The sequence below is a fragment of the Mugil cephalus genome, chromosome 5 (genome assembly GCF_022458985.1).
Source record: "Mugil cephalus isolate CIBA_MC_2020 chromosome 5, CIBA_Mcephalus_1.1, whole genome shotgun sequence".
Classification (NCBI taxonomy): Eukaryota; Metazoa; Chordata; class Actinopteri; order Mugiliformes; family Mugilidae; genus Mugil; species Mugil cephalus.
This window is the reverse complement of record NC_061774.1, coordinates 26,570,775-26,594,646: the sequence shown is the minus strand read 5'-3', so window position 1 is coordinate 26,594,646 and position 23,872 is coordinate 26,570,775. Positions and strand designations below refer to the sequence as shown.

Sequence of the window (23,872 nt, the reverse complement as noted above, 5' to 3'; positions counted from 1 at the left end):
ACCCCCTTAATATATCCTTCCGTCTCTTTGGTGTGGCCTTGGCCAGAACTTTAAGCAAGGTGCGTTTCTTTTCAGACGAGCGCTGGTCATGATTCTTTCTGAATGTACACAACAGGCCACTCATAGGGTAGTAGCCCCGTTCTCAGTCTGAACCTGTCTGGACAACGGTGAGTTAAATCCAGTAATAAATAGGAGTGCGGTTGACTAGTGGCATCTTCGAGGCTTTCTAAAAAATATTTTTTTCTGGAGGGAAACATCTGTTGAGCTAGTATATTCATCTGCAGTTTGTCTCTGGGATTTTTGAACAGCACCAGATAATTGGTGTTTAGACCGATGGTTCGACTGAATTTCCCTTGATGAAACACATTCTGAGTGAGCATTATGACGCTCATATTTCGGTGATGCCGGTATTGGGTAAAAATCCTTACCACCTCTGGGTGATCAGACGCTTGAAAGATGACATCATCCAAAATAACCAAGTGTGTTTGGTCGCTGGAAAAAGAGACTCATCTTCAAAAGAATCCGGTAATCCTTTAATAAATCTTATCTTTTTATTTTTCTTTTGCAGTTCAGTATACAAAGGTTGAAAAGAAGTATAAATCCATACAATATTATTAGGTACATCATTCATGACATGTTCACAGTTTTCCAGAACATTTTTTACAAAAACAGTTTTTCCACATCCACTCGGACCCACCACCAGACACGAAAAAGGAAGCTGCAATCTGGGGTCAAACTCAATCTCTTCTCCTAGAGAGTGTGACATTTTCTGATTAATAACCAAAGGGTTCGGTTCGCCCGCCAGCTAAAAGACGCCTTTTGTCATACACCACCCTGAACCTCTTTTGGAATGAAGAATTTTTCAGGTGAAGCCTTTTTTATCTCGCACGATGTTTCTGCTGAGACACTGTAATGACGGCGTCGCTGAGAGGATTCTCAATGTAACCCTCTACCAACTGTTTAATACTGTTGAAGTTAATTTCTTCACCACTCTGACGGTTCATTGTGATACCCTTCACGCGCAGTGACACTTTACCCCCTCTGGTCTGATATGCATAACTTTTAGGACCTGCTGCTGCAAACTCTTGAATGTAGTCCCCGCCCAGCTCGTCCGTCAGCTGCCCCAGGTAGTTACCTGTGGGAAGAGGCGTCTCCCCCTCTCTGACGACATAAATCAAGCTGTCAGTGTCATAGTACAGAATCCTTTCGGGATCATGTACCATCTCCATATACCTGTAAAGAGTCAGTCGAGCATAGGATGTGGTAAACGCTGCGATAAAGATGTTATTGCTTTTCCCGGGAGGGAGGATGCACCCATTACCATACTGCCACTGCACCATAGCCACCTCATCATTCAGAAAGCCAAAATACTTTACATCGTACTGCTCTGAAAACAGAAACTTGAAAAACTCTTCAGGTTTTCTGACGAGGGTGGTCTGACCTAAGTTGGTTCTCTGGGCAAACTTTCCCCAAAAGCTGTTGAGACAAAGTTTGGCAATCTGTCTTTTTGCAGGATTAGGTGCGATTTTACTGGGGTCTAATTCAATACCTTGGTTGGCTGCGTAGTCTCTGATGTAATTTTCTCTGCTAGCCTCATCCGATGCTTCAGGGGGGAAACCAGAAGCCTCCTGTTTACCCTTCAGAAAGGTGTTGATGTAGCCCCTAAAAATGGAGTCACTCTTTTGCTTGAAATGCCAGACTTCTGTTATCTGGGCTACACGGTATCCACTGTCTAGGGCTTTCGTGAATTCAGGTGTCGTCCAGGTACCGGATAGAGCTCTTTCTCCGTCACTATGCATGCACGAACCGGCTTGATGGTTGATCTCAGCGCACACGCGGCAGAGAGTAAACACCAGTTTACCTCGCTCAGTTTTATGCGGTAGAACAGGTAGAAATAGCTTCCGAGGGGGATACACGACAGCTTTAATCAGGCCGAAGTACTCACGTGGATCTTTAAAACCCTGACGGATAATTTCGGGGTGGCCAAGGGGGTAGTGAAAGTGTGCGTTAACGTACGGATACAAGGATGTAACATCGACGTAACGAACCTGCTCTGTGTCACTTGTCGTGTACCTCAGACGGATGGGACAAGTTCTACCTCCAAACAGCGCATCGCGAGGTTTTAAGGGCTGCGGTGCACTATACTGAAGGAGGAACTGTTTCACTCCGTCATGAGATTTTTTCATTCGGATCCAGTCATGCTCCCATATGAACTGTACCGAGACGTGTAGCTCCGATCGCAGGGTCAGCAGCTTGGCCTGCCAGGCTGAGTGGAGCTGCTCAAAGGGAGTCTGCAACAAACGATTCACTTCAGTAGGCGAGTAACACTTTGGACAGCCGTGAAAAAAACACCCGAGAAACTCCCATGCTTTTTTAACACCGTCAGTCTCTGCATAGCCGTCCACAAAGTATTTCCCCAGTTTTTTCTCTCCTCCGTTCAGAGCGTGTCGAATAGCGACGTTTTCGTTCTGCGAGACCCACTCTAACCACTGGATGCCAGAGTCGGAGTAGTTTTTGAATTGCCGGTTGTAGTTATCGGCGGGCGGTAGAGCCAGAGTGTTTGGAGGGAGGAAATTTGTCTTAAAGACTTTCATGCAGGCGGAAGCGATTGTAATGCACGTAAAGGGGTCAACGCGTGTCTCTCGAATGAATTCTTTGCGAAACTTTAAGCATGATGCTGCCAGGATTTCAGTATCGAGATTGCAGTAAAGCACCGCCTCTTTTTTGAAATCAAATGTACAGCCAGCTTTGGTGGCGTACCAGGCATTGAACTTTTTCAGCGTGTCCGAAGGCATCCTGTCTACGCCGTAAGTGTCTGGGGGAGGGTAAGGGCCTACATAATTTAAGTGAGCCTCTGAACTGAAAAGGTGGGGGAAGAAACCTTTGCTTAGTTCCTGGTCGCGTGGAGCATTCACAGCATCGAGGCCCATGGCTGCGGGCATATCTGCTAGGCGCATGGTTAAAAAGGAAAGCGAGTCAATGTATGTTTGACGGAACGCCTCATCCACCATCTGCAACACCTTGCTGCCCTGCATGATTATACGGGGTGCCATACCTTGCTGAATTATATGATTGAGAAGCAGGTAACTGTCGAAACCCTTAGCGTTGTGAGCTATGAAGATGCAGCCTCTGTATTTCTGTTTTCTGAAGTGTTTAAAGAAGCTAGCTGTGCAACTCATGCCCCAGGAACCCCACTTCTTTCCAAGCATAGACTGTGTACTGATGTAAAATGGGATGTGTCTGCCTGTTCCATCTACAAATGTTTCAAAATCATAAAACACTATGCGGTTCGAATAATCAGTCTCGACCTTCAAAGGAGTCATGTAACACAGATGATCCTCGCCCGGGTCCTTTACGGAACAGACCGGACATGTCTTAGCTCGACATTTGTGCTGGGTGCTGCCGCTGATGGCTGAGTAATACACCACTTTGCAGGTATTGCACTTTTTAATTGTACCGCAGTTGCTGGCGGCTGTACCGGCGGTGGGGCGGTGACGAGGTATTTTATGTTTTAAATAACACGTGTCGGATCGACACGTCATATTACAATCGGGGCAATTAATCAGTTTAGTCTCGGTTTTTGTGCAGTCTGAGGTGAAGCATACAGAACAACGGCCCGGGCACTGATGCTGCCATAAGTTAGTAAAACCTGTGTGGCAGTAACCGCAGACGTACCGTGCACCTAGAAATGTTTTCAGGTTGGTGATACCATAGTAATGGTTCTGATGGAGGAAGAGATAGAGGGTTTTAGGATGCATTCCTTCAGATGTTTGGAATTTAGACAGGGCCCGCTCACCGTCTGCTCTGAAGAAGACGACGATTTTGCAATCTAAAGCCTGTTCAAATTTGATAATATCATTAAAAGTCACAGGCGTGTCGTCCGCTAACCCCGCATGATTCTGTAGCACTTTAGCGTGCTCAGTGGCCTGCCGCGTGGTTAATTCACGGTTTAAAAGCTGAGCGAGGTTAATGGCAAAGCAGAGCTGGTTGCCAGGATTGATGACAATGTTTAGGCAATGGGCTTTTTTCCTGCAGATTTCATCGTCAAAAATGGTTTGCAGTTTTCTTTTAACACCCCCTCTAGGACTACGTACCACCTGCACAAGTAACTCCATCTCATCTTCCGGCATAATGGCCATGTTTGATTGCACAAGGCGGTCGAGAGCCTCTTGAACATGGTTTAGAGGTAGACTGCCGTTGTGTGTGACTATGACAGAGGCGCTGTTTGATCTTTCCCCCCTTAATTCTAGTTGCAGCACATCCCCCTGTCTGGCATAGGATACAGCCCTTTCTACCGCTGCTTGGAGAGTCTCCATCACATTAAGATAAAACTCTGCGTAATTACTCACAGGATTGGGAAAGTTGAAATTTAGCATCTGTCTTATTTCAATGTTATTAAACCTATCTCTGGAGACCCTCCCGGGGGATTCAGGATTTTGACCCGCACCCCTCTGAGCGGCTGGTGTTGTAGGTGGGAAGTACGAGGACGGACCGGGTAACGGATCGTTTACGGGTAAAAGGTTAGACGGACCAGGCACGGAATCTTCGGTTGGACGAACAGAGGGAACCTGCGTCGGCCGAGGTAATGGTACATTAGACGGACAAACGACGCGGGGTTGGGAGGGAGGAGGTAAGAGCTCCGGGAGTGGAGGACTGGACAAAGCTTCTCTTAAACGTTGAAGGGCTACATCGATACTTTCCAAATTTTGAAAATCAGAAGGTTCGTTGCGAGCCTGAGGCTCGTTTGAAACCTCTAAAGGCTGTAATTCAAGCGGCGGAGGTAAAAGCTCGGGGGATGGAGGACTGGACGGAGCTTCTCTTAAACGCTGAAGGGCTACATCGATACTTTCCAAATTCTGTAAATCCGAAGGTTCGTGGCGAGCCTGAGGCTCGTTTGAAATCTCTAATTGTTGTTGTATTTCAACCAGTGGAGGTAAAGTTTGCGGGTGAGGGATATCGCTTAACACTTCAACCATAGACTGTAAAGATAACAGAGCTGACTGCGAGACCGAAGACTGTAAAGATAACAGAGCTGACTGCGAGACCGAATTTTCCCCTTGATCATTCATCATTACAACACACACGACTCTACCTAGTCAACGCTGAAGTCAATTCACAAACAGAAGTCAGTATTTTCCAAAAAGTTTTCACAACCTTCCCTCTCGATAGACCCCGACGTCCTGAAGCTGATCTCCTCGTATTCCTCCTGCCGCTTCTTCTAGTGGAATGCTTCAGTTTGGGGTATGGCCTGGAGTCTACAGAATAGATAAAGAAGTATTTATTTTATTTAGCTGATTAGCTATTATTTATTTTTAGTTTGTATAAAATTTGTATTTTATTCTTACCGTCAGTCACGGCTTTCTCTGGCGCTTCTGGTATGCTAATTTCGGATCCAGATGGTCCTCCGTCAGTGTCAGCTTCTTTAGCTATCAGAATCATGTTAAAATATCACAATGAGTGACATGGCTTACTTATAATCATTTAGTTTCTTAAAAAAAAATAATAATAATTCTTACTGTTAGCCGGTTGTCTGACTTGCTTTTCTGGCGTGTCGGGTATGACGAGTAGCGGGTAGACACCGTCTTCGCTGGTACAAGTAGCCTTGTCCACCTTGTGAGCGGGTTCTGGTCTGCACTCTACAAAATGGAGAGAGACGGGTTTAGATTTATTTTACTTATTTATTTAAAATTTATACTTCTTCTTCTTACCGTTAGTCGGAGGTGTCTCGGGCCTGTCTGTTGTATGAATTTCAGATAGAGATAGAAGTCCACTCTCGTTCTCGTAATCCAAAACGCTGTCTAGTATTGCTTCGTCACCTGCTAAAGTATAATACAAGTCAATAGAATCTATCACATACATTCTGGGATACACAGTCAAAGGATAGCGGAAGAGTGTTAGTGCTTCTACCTTCAAACAGTCCGCTCCCTGGCCAGATTACGGTCTGAGAAGGATATACTATAACCAGAAAACAATTTATTATTATAATACTTTAGTGAAACACACACACACACATATAAATATATTCACACATGCAGTTTTGTTTTTTTTTTTTGTTTTTTTTTTTTTTTTTTTTGTTAAAGGAAAGTAACTAACCATTCTGAACTGATACAGATGCGGTGGATGGACTACTTCAGGGTGCCTACAAAAAAAAAAAATTCAAGAGTAATTCTTGTAAATTTCTGTAAAATGTATAGCTTCATTTGAATGAAATAACTGCCTTACATAAGATGCCCTGGCTGTCCTCATCATATGCACGGCAAAAGAAGGCCGCTTTCTCAGTGTCTGGAAGAAAGGCCCTGTGTTATCCTTATACCGTAAACAATGAAACATGTATAAAATCATGTAAGTCTTAAAATGTTACATACAAGAATCCATTTTTGATGCTTTCACGAAAAGATATCTTTATTCTGAAAAACAGGTTCGGAAAAACTATGTTAGGTGTAGTAAAAGGAATCACCCGCTAATAAAGGTACAGAGATTACTTACCCTCCCCAGAAAAAAGATAATTAGCTTCTTTGGAGACTCTCAGGCAGGACTGATGTGATGTCTTCAGCGGCAGGCCGTGATGAAATGCGCGTATGACATCGACTGACCAGCGGTATTATACGCGACACCCGCTGTTTCACCTAACAAAAATACTTTCACATACCCCCCGACTTTCTACCTCGGGGGTCTTGAAAACCGCTGTTTCAGGTAATAAAAATACTTTCACATACCCCCCAACTTTCTACCTCGGGGGTCTTGACACCGCTGTGTTTACCTGATCAAAATACTTGCACATAATCCCCGACTTCCTACCTCGGGGGTCGTGGTACCGCTGTTTCAGGTAATAAAAATACTTTCACATACCCCCCGACTTCCTACCTCGGGGGTCGTGACCCCGCTGACTCATCTTAAAAAAGATTCTCACACAGACCCCGACTTCCTACCCCCAAGGAAAGTGAAATGCCACAACATCCAATCAACGTTGGTTACGCCCACCTTGAAAGTTGCTGACGCCCACTTCCTCAGTCACGCCCACCTTGAAAGTTGGTGACGCACACTTCCTCAGTCACGCCCACTTCCTCAGTCACGCCCACTTTGAAAATTGCTGACACACACTTGATCGGCCACGCCCACTTTGATCCATCAAATTCATTCGATTAAAAAGTGACAGATGGTGTTTTTCTTTCTTTTTTCACCTCCTTTTCAAAGGACCAAAAGTTATTGGACAATTGACTCAAAAGCCAACACATGGGCTATTCCTTCGTTCTTTGTTCGTCATTAAAACAGGTAAAAGATCTGGAGTTGATTCCAGCTGTGACATTTGCATTTAGAAGCTGTTGCTTTAACATGCACTTAAAGGAGATTTCATGAACAGAATAACAGACCATCCTCAGGTTAGAACAAAAAGAAGAGAACCATCAGAGGGATTGTGTTGATGTGCGGAGTAGCCAGATCAAGAGTTTGGTACGTTCTGAAAAACACTCTCCAGGAAGAATGTAGAGAAGATTTCATGAGAGTAAATACGGAGGGTTCACCACAAAGTGCAAACCATCAGTCAGCCTCAAAAACAGAAAGGACAGATTACTTTACCAAAAAAAACAAAACAGCCCAGTTCTACGACAGCTTTATTCGTCCAAATACATTACATTACTGAGCTCCTGAAATGAGAAGACTTTGTATAAAAATGGTTGTAATTCCTAAACGTTCACTTTCATAGGATGCTTTTGTTCAGTGTCTGCACCTCAACTGCATCTTATGTTAAGTTTCGACTCTAATGTGGTGGCATATAGAGTGAAGATTGTGTCACTGTCCAAATATATATGGGCCTGACTGCATCTTCTTTTATTTAAACCTGTTCAGGTAAAAATTTGACCCAGTAAAAATACTCTACAAGTCAATATTTTCAATATTTTTAGACAGAAATGCAATATTGCAATAGATTGTTTAGGGTATGTTTGGTTTTATTCCTTGCTAAAAACAAAACTAAAGGCAGAAAGACAAAACAAATTATTATTATTATCATGTTAATGTGCCCCCATAAATATTAATACACCTTTCCTTTATTTTTTGGGTGGAGGGGGGGCATACATTGTACAGTACCAGTGTCTAGTATTTATCAGATATTGCACCATGGATTGCACAGCACAGAGTCTCTAGATTTAAGGTCACTTTTAGGTAAAAACGTGCCCTTTAAGTTCAGCCCATATTAGGCCCAAAACTGTAACTTCCATATGATTTGTATATGATCAACACCTGTGACAAACATGTTGGTCCAGGTTAAATGTATCAGTTTGGATGTTATAGATTCTGTCTGCTGCTTTCGCTCTTGATTAGGACATGTCCATATTTAAAAAGTCACTGGCATCAGTCTTGATAAAAATCCAAATGGATTATTTCACATTTAGTTCAGACATCTGGGAGCTTGAGTAAACACAGTGATCAGAGTGACAGCTGATGTGAGGCTGTAACCCGGTGGGATGAGCAGCGAGGAGCTGAGAAACCACTCGTAAACAAGTCATTCAGTGTAGTCCTCATAGGGATTCATATGGAAGCATCACAGACATTCATGTAAACCCTTGGATGGAGTGAAATAATGAATAATGAAGCAGGATGAAATAATAATGACCACAGAAACGCGGGCATACCACCCCACAGTTGAGTGGTGCTTGTGAAGAATTACCATCGGCTTTACTTTAATCGACTGGAGCTCAGCTACACTTTGCTTTGGCGGCGTGTTTAGGATTCAGCTCCAAGCGTCGAGCAGTAGGAGAAATATCGTCAGAGAAATGAATGTCGTCCAGTTTTTTATTTAATTATTTATTTGTTTTTTTACAACACGTGGATGTGCTGACAGGGATAAAGTTTAAAGTACATTCATTCATTCAAGACTTTTATATTCAAGAACAAAGGCGTAGAGTCTGGATCTCTAAGAACCTTAACAGCGGAGGTCTCCAAGCTGAAGCCATTTACAGCAAATTCTAAACACATTATTAACACATCAGGCATTAGCCACATATTCCAGTTCCAGTTTAGAACCCAAACCGAATGAAAATGCTCCATATAAACACCTCAATCGGAATAAACAGGCCCAAATCCGTTTCACAAGGGTAGAATATTCCTTTTCCCAAACCAATCTAAAGTCACATAAACGGTAAATCTTAATGAAGTCAGGCTCCTTTCTGTTTGATCATGCTGTGTTTGCGTAAATGCACAGAGACGTGCGAGTTTTTAACAATTCTGAAAGAATTAGACATTATCGCACATTTAGACAGCAGAAAAATTAGAAATATAAACCACTGGAAAACATTGAAGACAGGCTACGATAAAGCTAAACAACACAATAGCAAAAGTGGATATGACCCCACAGACTTTCCAAATAAAGCTCTTGCTTGAATAATGAAACTGTAAAAACAATATCAAACACTATACTGATTAGATCAGTCACATGACTTTTGCCAGAGGTGAACAAAAAAAGTGGAAGAAATGCAAGTGAGTGCAGGACAGTTCAAACAGTGTGTTTCTGTTTGATATGCAATGAAACTGTTGCTGTGATGGAGTAAAATGTTCTCTACACTGGAGCAGAACGAGACCAGAAGGTTCAGTAAATAATAGCCTGCAACCTCTGCAGATGTTTATATTACATGGTTCTGATCGGTTTTTAACTCACTGCCCAACACAGTAAAATGTCCTCGGGAAAGGGGCAGCGTTCAATGGCTTTATCTCGTGTAGAAACACATTTGTGAGGCAAATTAGAGACTTGGCCATTGCATGTGATGAGAGGGGAGTCCCTGCTGTGCTTGGGAGACATCCAAGTAATCTAGACAGCGCTGTCTGATAGAATCCAAAATGCTGCCTCTTAAGTTGGTCTCCTTTTGTAATGGAGCTCAGGATGACATCCAGTGATAAGCTTCTCTTTTTTCCCTGGAGTTTTTTTTTTTGAAATCCAGTCGGTTAAGTTTGCTGCACTCGAAGAAGAAGAAAGACTTGACTTTCTGCCACATATAGTAACAAGGGAAAAACTAAAAATCTGGAACTTAAGACACTGCAGGAAATATTCGAAATGCAATGATGGTTCCCTTAACTTGAGACCCAATGTGCACTAAAATACACTAAAATTTATGTCATAAACTATATGAATATAAATGTAATATAAAATTTACAATAAGTTTAAATTAATTAATAGAGATAGAAGGGTCGTTCTCAATAGAATAAGAATAAGAAATATATACAATATATATACAAATATATACAATAAGCAATAAAAAGACAACATCAAATTTTAAATAATATACAAACAAATGACAGCATACTGATATTCTCTATATGCACTGTGGACTGGGAATTAAAAAATGCTAAAGATTATATATATAATTTTAAATTCTGCATCATCATTGCTGACCCAATCATTCAAGGATCTGTCCATCAGCACCACACAGTAACAGGCTAATTAACAAATGATTCATAAATATTCAACAATAGAGAAATGCATTCTCATATATAACAATTTAACATCCAATGTCGAAAGAAGCCCAATTAAATCGATAGGATTACAAATAAATACAGAACCAGATGAAACTTCAATTTAAAACGACAAAGACAACATCAAAGAAACAAATTAAAGCAGTGCACTTTTACTTATGGCTTTTTCTTTTAAAATAATTTTAATAATAATAATTTCTAGTTTAAAAAGCTGGACAGGAGATTGCATATCACATATGAACCAGATAGGAAGTAGAGGTGTTGATGAGGACTGAGAGGAGTGAAGTCAGTGAAGCAGAGTCAGTCCACAGATGGAGTCAGTTCAATTAGGAAGAGAAAACCCTTCCTGGTGAGAGTTTAACGTGATTACAGACTGAGGACAACTCTGGAGCTGCTCCGTGTCACTGGGAGAGACAAACCGCCAATAGAAAAGACACAAAGGTTGAAGATAAGCCGCAGAGCTGATGGGAGATGCTACATTTTTAATTTGTTATTGTAATATTAAAAATAAATCCTGGAGAAAATTAGATTCTCTGCCATCAAGAGACGAGAGGAGAATGTAATTTTGTACAGATTAACCTGTGTTTGCCCCAACTCATGATTCAGTTCCTTCCAAACACAACCTACTGGAATTGAAGCAATAGCTTGTTTGCTGTACTTTGTTTCTTATCATAATCAGTTATATCAGCGTATAATGTGGAACTGTGGCCATGTAGTGGTTGTGTGTTTGTTGGTGGTGAATGACTGAACTGCTCCTCTAAAGTGAAGCCAACCAGAGCTGAATATTAGAGAGAGTCTGGTCAACTCAAATCATGGCGCCATGTTTGCTACATCAGAGGTTAGATTCTACAGTGTAACCCCACATACAGGTGGATATTTTGAAATAAATGTCTTATTTTCACCATTAACAGGTCTATAAATGTTAATGTCAACGTCTGTTAATATGTAAAAGACCCTCATTTAAATATCCCAGCGTCTACTTCCTTTAAATATCTTAAATGAGCCTGTAAAATGCTTTGCAGCCCAATCACCTCATCAGTCATGGAGCTGTGTTTACCTTCTCCTCAGTCTCCGTGTTCATCCATCACAGTTAAAAGTTTTAAATTATAAATACTCAGAAATAGTGAAAATTAAACTAGTCTTACTTTTTATATATTAGTATATTAGCATTAGTATTAGTAAGTATTAGCATTAGCATGCTAGCCATGATAACTTAGTAGTAATTGAAGTAGTTATGTATCAGTTAAATGTGTCTACCTACATGGACATAAATTACATGCACACATGGGTTTCACAGTATATATGACGCTAGCTGCTATTTTTCTAAGTCTTTAGTCTAGATAATTAGCTAGCGTAAGGCTAGCATACGGCTAGGTTAACTTTAAACTTCATTCATTTGTAAAGCAGTGTTGGGTGTAATGATGGTATGACTTTATTTTTCCTGTTTAAAATCTTAACAAGCGTCAAAGAGAGACGTTGACATTTTACAGAGATGAGCCTGAATACTCCGTCTTACGCCTGAATATCTGTGAAGTGTGTCGCTGTATGCAGGGCCAGATACAGGTCTATTCACGCAGTGATGGATACAGAATAAAGAAAGAACCGATTTTACGCTCCTTCAGACCAGCAGCTCTCAGAAACAGCTCCGCTCTGCCACATTTTGACCTTTGCTTCGTACCTCGTGTGTGGGTGTAACAGAGTGTCAGTAAATGTGTCCACTACCTTCCTCTCATTGCTCCCTCAGCTCATGTTCCACCTTGACAAACCAGTGCCCTCTAGTCTATATAGTTTCCACGGGGAGTCTATTGACCTTTTAACACGGAGTCACGGAGAAGGTTGAGAGGAACGGTTAGAATGAATTTCTCCTCGAGGGAGAGACGGAAGGAGGCAGAAGAGAGGAAAGAAAACTGGCTAAAGCAAACATTTTGAAATCAAAACCATAAAAGTGAAGCAAACTACTCCCATATGCTGCAGTGGTGGGAGTTGACTTGTAAGTATTAATAATTAATGTTAGAGAGCTATACCAGTAAAACCAGGTAAAAACCTATAAATAATGACGATGGACCAGATTTAACCCTCTAGTGGGCAAATTTTGGCCCCTGACCCCTATGTTTGACACCCCTGCTCAGCTTTTAAATAAATACCGTGTCATTACAATATAAGATTTGAGTTGATTAACAGGCTAGATGCCCAACCAGCTTAAAGTCCTGCATCTTAACGCACATTTAAATGTGAATGTTTTTAAGGAAACGCATCAGGATGTTAAGCTTCTGGAGCATTTCAAGTTGAAAAAAAAACTGAAACAACAAACGATTATCATCTCCATCTATTTGCTTATTCCCAACATGTTCTGAAGGATGAAATCGCGTGTGAAGACTTGAGATTGGGATGGAACAGGAGTCCAACCTGCAGGGATTCATTAAACTGTGGATGATTTGTTTTGATGAGTTTGTGGCTGAGAGGTGAAATCAAAAGCAGAATTCATAACGAAGAACCATGGGAGTGGTGTCAGATGGACAAGTGGTCCCGGACGAGAGGAAGTGGAGGCAGAGCTTAGATTACTACTGATTTCTAGTTAATTTTTTAGCAAGAAGGACTGTAGTGGGTGGTTGTGGGATATTTTCTCGTTGCTGTTTGGAATCATTTCTGCAGATGAATGGTGGAGCGAGATCTTTAAATGCAGTTGGCGTTCTTGTAACAGATCAAATACAGGAGCGAAGGTATTCTCACTGAAGAGCATCCTGACCCACTGGTGCAGAGAAGAGAACCACTGGTTCACCACTGCCCCTCCTCAGAGACATTTACACTGGCCGACTCCAGAAGAACGCCACCCACGTTTCCAGGGACCACACCGACCCTGGATATAGACCACACCGCCTCCTGGCAGGATGTTGCAACCTCCAGGTCTGAGCGATGATGCCCCATGCAGAAGTGCAAAAAAGCTGCAGTTCATCGAGTGGCCACTTGGGGCTCCAAAAGGGAGCAAATCCCCATAGACCCTCATATTAAAAAGCCTAAACTTTACAGCATTATTAAACATGTTTACAGCCTGGTACAAAACCTATTTTGGTCACAGTTGTTTATTTCAGTTTTCATGACAACTGTATCAAACTTTTTTCTAACTCATTAATTTATTTTTATTATATATTATATTAGGTTTAAAATTATGCATAATTAAGGGCATTCCCGCACTGAGTGACCAGCGGTAGCCTGAGCTAACTGGTAGTGGAGGGTTTCTGGGGGGGTGGGTCTCAATTTCCGACACGACCCCCTGCATCGGTGTTTCGAGAATCCGCGTGTGGGTGGAGTAAAACTCATCCAACATGGCGACGGTGGGCTCCACCCACTTCGGGCTTAATTTTCCAGGTTCAGAATCCAATGAATGACGTCACGATGAGTTTGTCCATAGTAAATACAGTCGATAGTTAAAACTCAAAAACTTTCTCTGCTCCCCTCAAGAGAGAGATAAAAAACTAATGGGTGGAGAAAAATTGAAAGCTGTGGGACCCTGACAGTCGAACGTTTGCGGCAAAGACTTTGTGATGATGCTGACGTTATGCTAACGATGCTAATGTCAGTTGTCAGAGTTGTTAGTTAGAGGGTTAAAACTTCTAAATTCACCAGTTTGAACTAGACTCCGACCCCAAAAGTTAGAATCCTGAAGAAATTCTCTACAGAGACACTACAACTTGAACTTTTAGGTTTTCTTGTTATTTGCATTATCTTTATTTTGAGTAGCGTCCTCCGCCTGCTGATGCTTCTCCTCATCGTCATTCTTATGTTTGTTTCATTAAATCTTCTCACATTAAAGCAAGTCGTCACCATTTTAAGAACCTATCTCCACCTGATTCACACACAGCTCGACTTCATGATTCACTTTAAACTCCTGGGGATGATGCACGTGGCTCTTTGTGGTGGCTTTTGATTGATCTGCAGGAGAGAGAGCTAATTCTCTGAGAAGTGTGAGGCTACATTTCCCCTGCTCTCTTCGTGCATTTGAATTTGAATGGAATATGAAAAGGTGCCAAATGAACACCTTATAGGCGAAACGTAAAATGCTTTTCAAGCCAATCTAAATGTCCTTTGAGACACCGATTCACTGGCCTTAATAAAACCTCTGGTGGAAACAGAGCTGAAATCAGAAGCACGCCTCATTCTCTGCCTCGCATTCTCCTCTAATCCATCAGAGAGACTGACAGTGGGGCCATTATACCTTCGTCTGCGCCAAGTCATTTCATTTCTAGCCCAACAAGTTAAATGGATTTTTTCGCTCGCAACGTCTATTCAGAGTCCCCACTGTAATTGTTTGGGTTTGAGAAGGCAGGGAAAATTAATAATAGATATTAAGGACGACGGGAGGGGGGCGAGAGAGAATCACAGCATTGTTCCTGAGCTGCATGCTTGTGCTTGACATTTAAGGCCTGGTGGCTGCGATTGGCAGACAAGGAAAACAAAGGCGAAGTGCTCTGTGATGTGCTGACTAACTGAATAAATACATGCAGGAATAAAGTCGGTTTCTCGGCGCGCTGGTGGCATTTCCTCCACAGTGTACGAGATTAAGAGGGTTTGTGTCAAAGTCTCAGAGTAGCTTCAAATTAACCTGAAGGACAATAGAAACTGAAACACAGTCTTTTAAAGTACTGGTTTGTTTCTTTAGTAAAGCCCAAAATGTCACAACAGTAATCTCAGTTAACCTTCTGTGTATTTATTTAAAAATAAAATAAATGTGGTCATGCCTGTCGTCTTTGTTGTGTTTTCTCTGCCTCTCGTTTTTCTTTTTTTTTTTCAGTTTAATTTTTATCCGTACTACCGCAAATATTCAAAGTGGAAAACATTTGGATTCTGAGTGGCCGTTAGATTTTGGACCGTCGTCAACCCAATCAACTCTCCACCTCTACCGCCTGTTTAATACATTTCACTTCCAACTGGGAATATTGTTCGTGTCATTTTTTTCCTTCTCAAACAAGTTGTGTAAACCTCATTTTCGTGATATTTGCTAAGACTGTTGTGGACATTTGCCTAAAAATATAAGAGGATCTCCTAATTTTTGGCCTGTTTCTTTTTTCACCAGTCAGGCTTAACATAATGACCACCTTCCTTATATCGTGTTGGTCTCCGTTGTGCCTCCAAAACAGTTGTAACTCATCAGACAGTGAACATCTCTTCTGGGGGGGGGTTGTCCTGTGGTGTCTGGTAACACAATGTTGTTAGTCGGGGTGGAGGTGCCTGGTCTGGTCATGAATGAATTCCACACTGAATCGTCACAAGATGGTCAATCTTATTTACTTCTCCTGTCAGTGGTCATAATGTTGTGGCTGATCGTTGTGTATATTAAAGTGGAGAAACAAATGTGGTGTGAAAAACTTGAAAATCTTTAAATGATTTTTTTTTTTCCCCCTTTTGTTTTCAGGCAGTTGATATTCAGCAGAAATCAGATTTTAATGCGGTCTTAAAAATACAAGATTTATTTTTAAGAGGGTAAAGTTTTATGAGAGCGTGTAAGTGCTGTGGGGGCTATATACGTGTTAAGCGCCGGCGTCTGCAGCGCAGCATCAGCACGTGTAATAAATCACCATGATGACTTTCTTTATTGGCCAAAAACTACAGAAATGTGAAAAGCAATCTGGATCACATTTACAGCTTTAGTTTTATCCATTAAAAAATAATCTCTTGTCAAGCGAAATGGTACTTACCATTCATTCTAAATGATCCGTGCGTTTTGTGGGGAATTGCAAGTTTTCTTTTGAAATAAAAAGAAGAAAAACTATTATTATTTGATTTTGATTTTTTTTTCCAAAAATGAAAAATAGAAACCTCTTAGTCTGTAGGCTAAAAAGAAAACTTCTGTTCTCATCTGTATTATTGGAAGAAACACTAAGAAAAGAGAAACAACGGTGCATCGTAGCTTTAAGACGAGGAGGTCACACGAGGACACGTTCATACGCTGTGATGAAAAAGACGAGTTCATTGGAGCTGCCGGCCCCAAAAACCACAAATTAACGCAGATGATTGGGGCCGTCGTAAATGCTCCAGAGTTCAAGAGCATCGACATCAGCTGTTCAGAGGAGACTGCGTGAATCAGGCCTTCATGGTCGAATTACTCTCAGAGAAACCACTACAGAAGAAGAACAGGAAGAAGAATGGACAATATGTGGAAGTGGAAGTATGGACTTTGGTCTGATGAGATCTTTGGTTCCACACGCCACATATTCGAGACACAGAAAATATGAGCTAGTGAGATAGTTTCAGTATGTTCGGATCCGACTGTGAAGCGTGGAGGAGGAGTTGTGAGGGTGGAGGAGGTATTTTTTTTTTTTGCTGGTGACACTGTTGGTGATTTATTCAAAACTCGAGGCAAACTGATCCAGCATGGCCACCACAGCATCCGCTGTACTCTGCCCACCCTGGAGGACATCTTTACCTCCCACTGCCTCCACACAGCCGAGAGGATTTTAAAGGACGGCTCACACCCCGGCCACAGGCTGTTTGTTGGATTTTTGCTGCCAAAACCAAAAAACAAAAACAAAAACACATACCAGCCACTGCCAGTCATACAAGACTTTGTTTGAAAGCGATTAAAACAAAGGATTGAATTGAGACAATCATCAACAACGCTTGTGTTTGCAGTGCACTCTTCATATCAGGTCAGATTTATATTTAATGCATCATGAGTTTCTCAATTAGATCCGTGTCTATTTGTGCCAAAACAGCCCATTGAATTATGCTAACCGGCGTTTACAAGCTAATCGTGTTTGAGATGTTTTCCTCCAACTAAGCCCCGCCCTTTAAAAACCATCACACTGTTTACAAGGTGTGGGTGAAGTGGTCTATACGATGAAGCAAAACTCTGAATTAGTTAAGTTCGGTTTAATGCCAACTTAATTGAGGAAACAAAAAAATCTAAAGTGATGCAAAAACAGAGATTACTATGAGTAGAACGGAAACACAAGGATGTAACAACGAGCTGGTAGCAAGACTGAGGTAATGGGAGGGTTATATATGCATACAATCAAGGGCTGATGGAATAACGAGAGACACGTGAGACCAACGAGGGGCGGAGCCGGACAAGTGAGACCAATGAGGGGCGGAGCCGGACAAGTGAGTGGAATCACAAACTGAAAGTAAAACTTAAATCCAACAAGAAACCTGATTGCAAAGTAAATCAGGAAACCCCAGAGAAACCAAACCAAAAAGGTTACACAATATTTCAAAACGTGGGGACGACCAAACAGTGTGAAATATGTGCTGTTTGCTTTTCCCTTGATGTGAGTGTGTTTGGCTGTTTCTCAGTGTTTGTATTGTTGTTGTGTTACGTTAAATAAATGCATTGTATTTTAGAGTTTTCACAATAAAACCATTTGAAAGGGAGAAGGTGTGACCAAGTCTTTAACCTGTGCCGTCTAAACACTGACGAACTGGAGATGCTGTGTACAGAGTGATCAGCCACAACATTAAAACCACTGGACAGAAGTAGTAAACAACACTGACCTTCTTGTAACACTTGAATGTTTTGCGGGTAAACTTTTGGACCTGGCGTTCCTGTGGATGTACCACCCACCTAGACCAGGCAATGACCCTCCCCAACAGGAAAAAACGCTTCAGGAACAACTAAAAAAAAACATGAAGAACAGCACAAGTTGTTGACCTGGCCTCCAAATTCATCCAAGACAGTCGTACTCTTATGCATGATGGATGTATTTCTGCAAAGATATAGTCCCATCTATGACTTGTTAAAGGTCAGTGGTGGAAAGCAGCAGAGAGGACAGAAAAAGAGAGAGCAGACTGAGCATCTATCTCCGCCAAATGAAATCTGATGACAAAAAAGAAAAGCATTTATTCCTCCATATGAGACACGTTATTCTTTTATTCACGGACCATTCTGAGACTCAGCCTGCAATCACCCCAAACCACAGTGGAAAAGTTCAGTTTGTTGAATGTTTATGCTTCAAATTGTCTCATTACAAACAACCCAAGGCCTGTAAACACGGCTAACGTGGACTCTTAAAGCAGTTTGTTTATTGCGTGGAGTTTTGTGTTACCTGACATCTCGCCAGTGTGGAGGTTTCTGGCAGCAGCGGGGAGTCTAAACACGGTCTGATTCCTGTCTCCCCGGAGTTCTGTTCGATATGTGAAAGCATCAGTTCAGGAAATCGGATGTCGGCATCTGGACAACATCAATTTGTGTTGAACTGGTTTCTGCCCAGCTCTTCAGGTGATAACCATTCACAGACTGTACGCTCAGGTATTTCTATCAATGAAGAGTAGTTTAAAAAAAATGTTGAGTGTGCAGGAACTAAAATAAACCATGTGCAAGATTTGTTAGGACAAGTCAAAAGTAAGCAAAGTCAGAGAAGTTACTAATCACAGTTTTTTTTTTTTTGCAGCCTCAGTTGAATAAAGAATAATCAAACACAGGATTACAAATGTTAGATTACTGTGTGTTTCCTGCAGGATTTTTAGTTGTTCATGGTAGCGCGCCTGCAAACAAATCTTTATCCAACCGATTAATTCTTTTGAATCTTTTCTGAGTCGCTGATTAAACATTTGCTTAACCACTAAATAATATCAAAGCACTTACAGAATTAATCTTTGTACCTAACATGATTTTCCGCCACGTTTTAACAAGAAATGTATTCATGAAGAACTCATTTTAAAGTAAGATCAGATCATGTTACAGGAAAAGTTTACAGTCGGTTCAAAAGGTGTTTAAAAAAAATAAAGTGAGCTGGACTTGTAGAGTTTCTTGAAGACAATTTACTTACGTCATTTCTGTACTATAATTGCTTTTCCTGAAGTGCAGTACATATACCTGAAGTATTTTACTGTTTAACTGAGGGTACTGCAGGACATATACGTCGGTACCTACGTACATAGCCTACGCCAACGTACTCTACTCTGTAACAACTCCATCGCTCCAACACTAGTCGGTGCTGTGTATTTTTTGTCCATTGGGTTCATTTTTGTTTCCACTTCCTGCTTCAGTTTCAGCAATAGACTGAAACATTCCCCAAAACTTTGCTGAAGACGAGTCATACAGATGTTTGTATCTCCAAACCTCCTCACTTAACTCTTCCTTAACATGTTCCGTCTTTATTGATCCAAAACAATCAATTTGAAAACTTGTACCCACAGAGTTTCCTGTTTAAACCTCAACTTCCCATCAGTCTCTTAGAACTGAAGGAGCTGCTCTGATGAGCAGCGAAACATCTTCAAGAACCTCAACAAGTCCAGTTGCCTTTATTAAACCCTTTTGGATTTACTATGACCTGGATGACTGAGAACTTTCACAGACATATTCACAGTCGGTGTTTCAAGTTTAAGTAACTTACCAACTGTCTAACTAACTTCTGAAAATCTGCTTTGGACCACAAGAGCTGTGATTGGGCCGCTTGGTAGTAGCGTGTTTCTGTTTCACTATTTCCGTCTGCTTCTCCGTTTGGAAAGATTAACTGAGGAGGTTTGGAGATACAAACATCTGTATGACTCGTCTTTGGCAGCATTTTGGTCAACGTTTTAGTCTCTATTGTTGAAAGTGAAGCAGGAAGTAGAAAAAAAAATGAACCCAAATGGCAAAAAAAGACAACGGTGACTAGTGTTACAGTTGTTACATAGTGATCCAGACCACGAGTGCACAAGTATAAATCGCGTATATTGGCGTAGTACGTAGGTTACAGCATCAATGTTTGGCAGTATGACAGTACAGGTAAGTAAATCATGAGGATATATGTATTACACTTTAGAAAAGGCAATTATTGTACAGAAATGACATGATACACAATAAAAAACGTAGATACGGAGGAAACTGATGAGGAAAATAATGACTGTGCAATAACTTTTTTTTCCCCAAACAAGTGCAATATAATACACCCCTGTTTTCATTCTAAGTGCAATATCATACATTCCTGTTTACATTCTGATTTGTACATAGTGTCCTTTTAGTTAGTTTGTTGTACATGCCTTGTCTAGTCTAGTTATTTATTGAATATTTATCTTTTGCACTGACCTGAGAGCTGTACCTCAATTACGTTGTGCAATGTATATTGTTATATGCAACCGTGCAATGACAATAAAGAATCTAATCTAATCTAAGCAGCTGTGTGAAGAAATGCTGATGTCTCTCAGTAGTTCTGTTCAACATATAAAATCATCATTCCAAGAAATCGGATATCAGCATCTTGACCTATTGCACTGCACTTAACATTTTAAGATAAGATAAAGAGTCTGTGCTGCTGCTGCTGTTCGTCTTCATGCAGTGAGGGTGAAGGAGCTTCATACTGTTTCATACAGGAGGTGAGAGGAACTTTTCGGGTTGTTTGGTTTGTGATACCATTCAACAAGACCATTGTTTATCCAAATCAGTGTTGAGCATGATTGAACGTTAATGACTTGTGCTGATTATAATGTGAAATGCAGCTGAATTATGAATTTGCACCCGCTTGGAGTGTAACATTAATGGAAGTCGAGGTGGTTTAGCTTCACAGGGACACATGACTGTGCAGAAACTAAACTGCTTAGAACTTGTGAATGCACTGGATGGCACTGCCACCAACAGCCTGAATGAACTCACTGTAATTATCTGAATACTGACACTGCTCTTTGAGTTTGAAGTCAGAAAGCCAGTATCATCTCTATGTTTTCCACATTGTGTATCTTTCTGGGTGTTCCCCACATGCTTGATGTTCAAGTTTGGGCTTTTTATGTAACTTACATCAATCCTGGCAACGGGTTTCTGTGGTGGAAATGTAGTCTGGAAACCCACCATCGGAATGGAAAGTGATTATGTCCCAGCAATGATCTGCCGGGCCGATTGAATCTCTTTGGACGTTCTGCTTTATGCAGTGATGGACAGAAGAGTTACAGCAGAGCAGTCGTGCATGTGGCTGTGATGTTTTTTTCCATGCATCGTTTGAAACACATAATCCAAATAGCTTGTCACCAGACTCATGAGCCCCTTCCACACTGCACGAAAATCCCACGTTGTCCAGAGTTACCACAGGTCTTATTAAGCAGGGTGAAAGGGTTACTCCTGTATTTCTTCCCGGGTCAAATGATCCTGCAAGGGACCCGGGAATTTAGCATCTCAGCTCATCTGTGCTGTGAGATCTGTCCCGCGTCATCCCGCTAATTAAGTCCACTCCTGTAAGATCAGTCTTCCTGTTAAGTTCCCTGAGACAATTTTTTATTTTACAATCTTTAACCATTCAACAAAATCTCCCTTTCATACTGTTGTGTATCTTTAAATGCTGTAAAATTATATCAGATAAAAGCTGTTTCAACTTAAACTTCAGTTCTACTAAATATTAGAAAAAAAGTTTACATTTTAACCTTTTAAATGCCAATTTAAAAAATAAAGTAACCGATAAAAATAAAATAAAATACAAAATGCCCTATTTCCAATGTAAAAAAATTATCAGAGTCAGGATTTATTCATTTTTATTTTTTAACCTGTTGTCACAGTTTTGGGTATGTCAAAGATCATTGACTTTTATACATATTTAGTTTTTGTGCAGCATCAGTATTTCATTTAAACTCCCCCACAACTGTTTTTGTCCCATTGACTCCCATTATAACCACATTTTTTTGAATGCACAGGCATGACATTAAATAACAATGCATTTTACAATCCTGGTGATTTCCCCTGTTCAGAAGGGCTTAAATTTTTTACTTTTTCACATTATAAAGGCCTGTTGTATAAAAAGCTAAGTTCCTGTATTCTCGCCAAAAATCGTTCCATTTGCTCCAAATTAAAACCCTTGTGGCTGCCACCAACAGGACATAAGGGTTAATGGAAGTGCATAGTTTTTTTTAATTTCCAGTCTGCGCTGATTTTGGATACTTTGCAATTTTGTTCCTTTTGCAATGCACGAAACAAGTCTAACATTTGACTTGCTGACGTCCATCGTTTATCTATGTTCCGGACACATAAATGTGTAATGATGACGTTGTCAACACGATGACATACAAGAGGTCAGAAAAAAACAGCCACGCAGATCACACAGTGGGAGGTCATGAGGCATTTTTTTAAAAAAACAAGTGATGCAAAGGTCTCCTCTGAGTTTCTACTGTATGTACGTTTATTTCTGTGCATTCAGGCCGAGAGCAAGATGTGGAAAAGAGGAGCTAAACCGAAGTCGGCTCCTCGTCTCCTTTCTTCTCCTCCCATGCTGAGAAGTGTCGGTAGGAGCGAGGGCAAACAGGGCACTGATCAAAACCAAGCACACACTCGTACAGGATGTCAGGTCATGATGCGTTGGCCTTGTTACTAGTGTGGAAAAAGGGAAACGTTGTAGAGTTGAGATGCATAGGTCATCGCTGCAGGTATCACTGACAGCTACATCTGAATGGTGGGATATTACATGAGATCATACACATTTTTGTCTTGTTGGTCCAGTCCAACATCAACCATATTAATCTGATATTCTGACTGACTTGTTTAGTTTAAATTGAATCTCTTTGTCTGTCTTTATATTTGCATGTTTCATGCAGCAGTTGCTGGGGAATTTCCTTTTGTTTCCCATTTATCAAGGTGTTGGTGTACACCGATCAGCCACAACATTAAAACCACTGACAGGAGAAGTAAATACCATTTAAACCATCTTATGACAATTCAGTGTTCTGCTGGGAAACGTTTGGACCTGGAATTCATTAGTGGATGTTTCTTAGACGTGCACCATCCATCTAGACCAGACCAGGCACCCCCACCCCACAGCAATGACACCCCTTGATGGCAGTCCGTTAGACAGTAATACCAGTGATTACACACTGTTCTCAGACTGCTTCCATTCTTGTGGTCCTGGCAGCATTGTGTGCTCAACCTTCTCCATGATTTCATTGCATGTAGATTGCTCTGTGTGGTCGACTGTCCGTGACTGACCCCTCGACGTCATTTTTGACTGAAGAGGCGCAGAGTGCAGCTCTCCAATCAGCCAACATGCTGTCTCTCTGTTCACATGCGGCGGTGACATCATTCAGGTCGGCTGTGATTTAATGTAAGCAACTTGCCTCTGGGTTTCTCATTTTTTTTTTTTGTGTGCACAATTAGAGTAGTTTTCCTCTAAAAAATTTGAATGAATATAACTCAATGGGAGCAGGCTGACCAGATCAGAAGGAGTTTACAGTGATCAGATGTAGAGCATTAGATTGAATCATAGGTTTTAATAGCGTCTAAATTGTAAAATTAAAAGAAAAAAAAGGTGAAGATCTGTTGTGCGATTGACTGAACCAACATATTTGAAAAGCAGATATATTTTTACAGGGATCTGTCAAAGAACAGAGAAGTAAATGGATCATTAGCATTAGATGAAACAACTGGAATCCAGGCACAGAAACCTGGTGTTGTGGTTCATTTAGTGTCAGCTAATATTAATTTATGCTGTATTTATTGATGAAGTCAGACCTTAAGTTACGT

General features: G+C 41.1%; 2 protein-coding genes across 2 annotated transcripts in view; one reads left to right on the top strand and one right to left on the bottom strand.

Moving 5' to 3' along the window:
* The window catches only part of pde6a (phosphodiesterase 6A, cGMP-specific, rod, alpha), a 94,926-nt gene that overhangs the window by 10,393 nt on the left and 60,661 nt on the right, over positions 1-23,872 (top strand). The gene's annotated exons all lie outside the window — the stretch shown is intronic.
* On the bottom strand, positions 879-6,124 carry LOC125008594. Its single transcript, XM_047585887.1, has 6 exons — positions 6,094-6,124; positions 5,908-5,955; positions 5,709-5,819; positions 5,517-5,636; positions 5,346-5,426; positions 879-5,255 (listed from the first exon to the last, which is right to left on the bottom strand). The coding sequence occupies exon 6, from the start codon at positions 5,070-5,072 to the stop codon at positions 879-881; it is 4,194 nt and encodes a 1,397-aa protein (XP_047441843.1). The 5' UTR covers positions 5,073-5,255; positions 5,346-5,426; positions 5,517-5,636; positions 5,709-5,819; positions 5,908-5,955; positions 6,094-6,124.

Bases quoted from the DNA above. Each gene is read 5' to 3' on its own strand.
- LOC125008594 (XM_047585887.1), bottom strand. From the start codon at position 5,072: ATGATGAATGATCAAGGGGAAAATTCGGTCTCGCAGTCAGCTCTGTTA.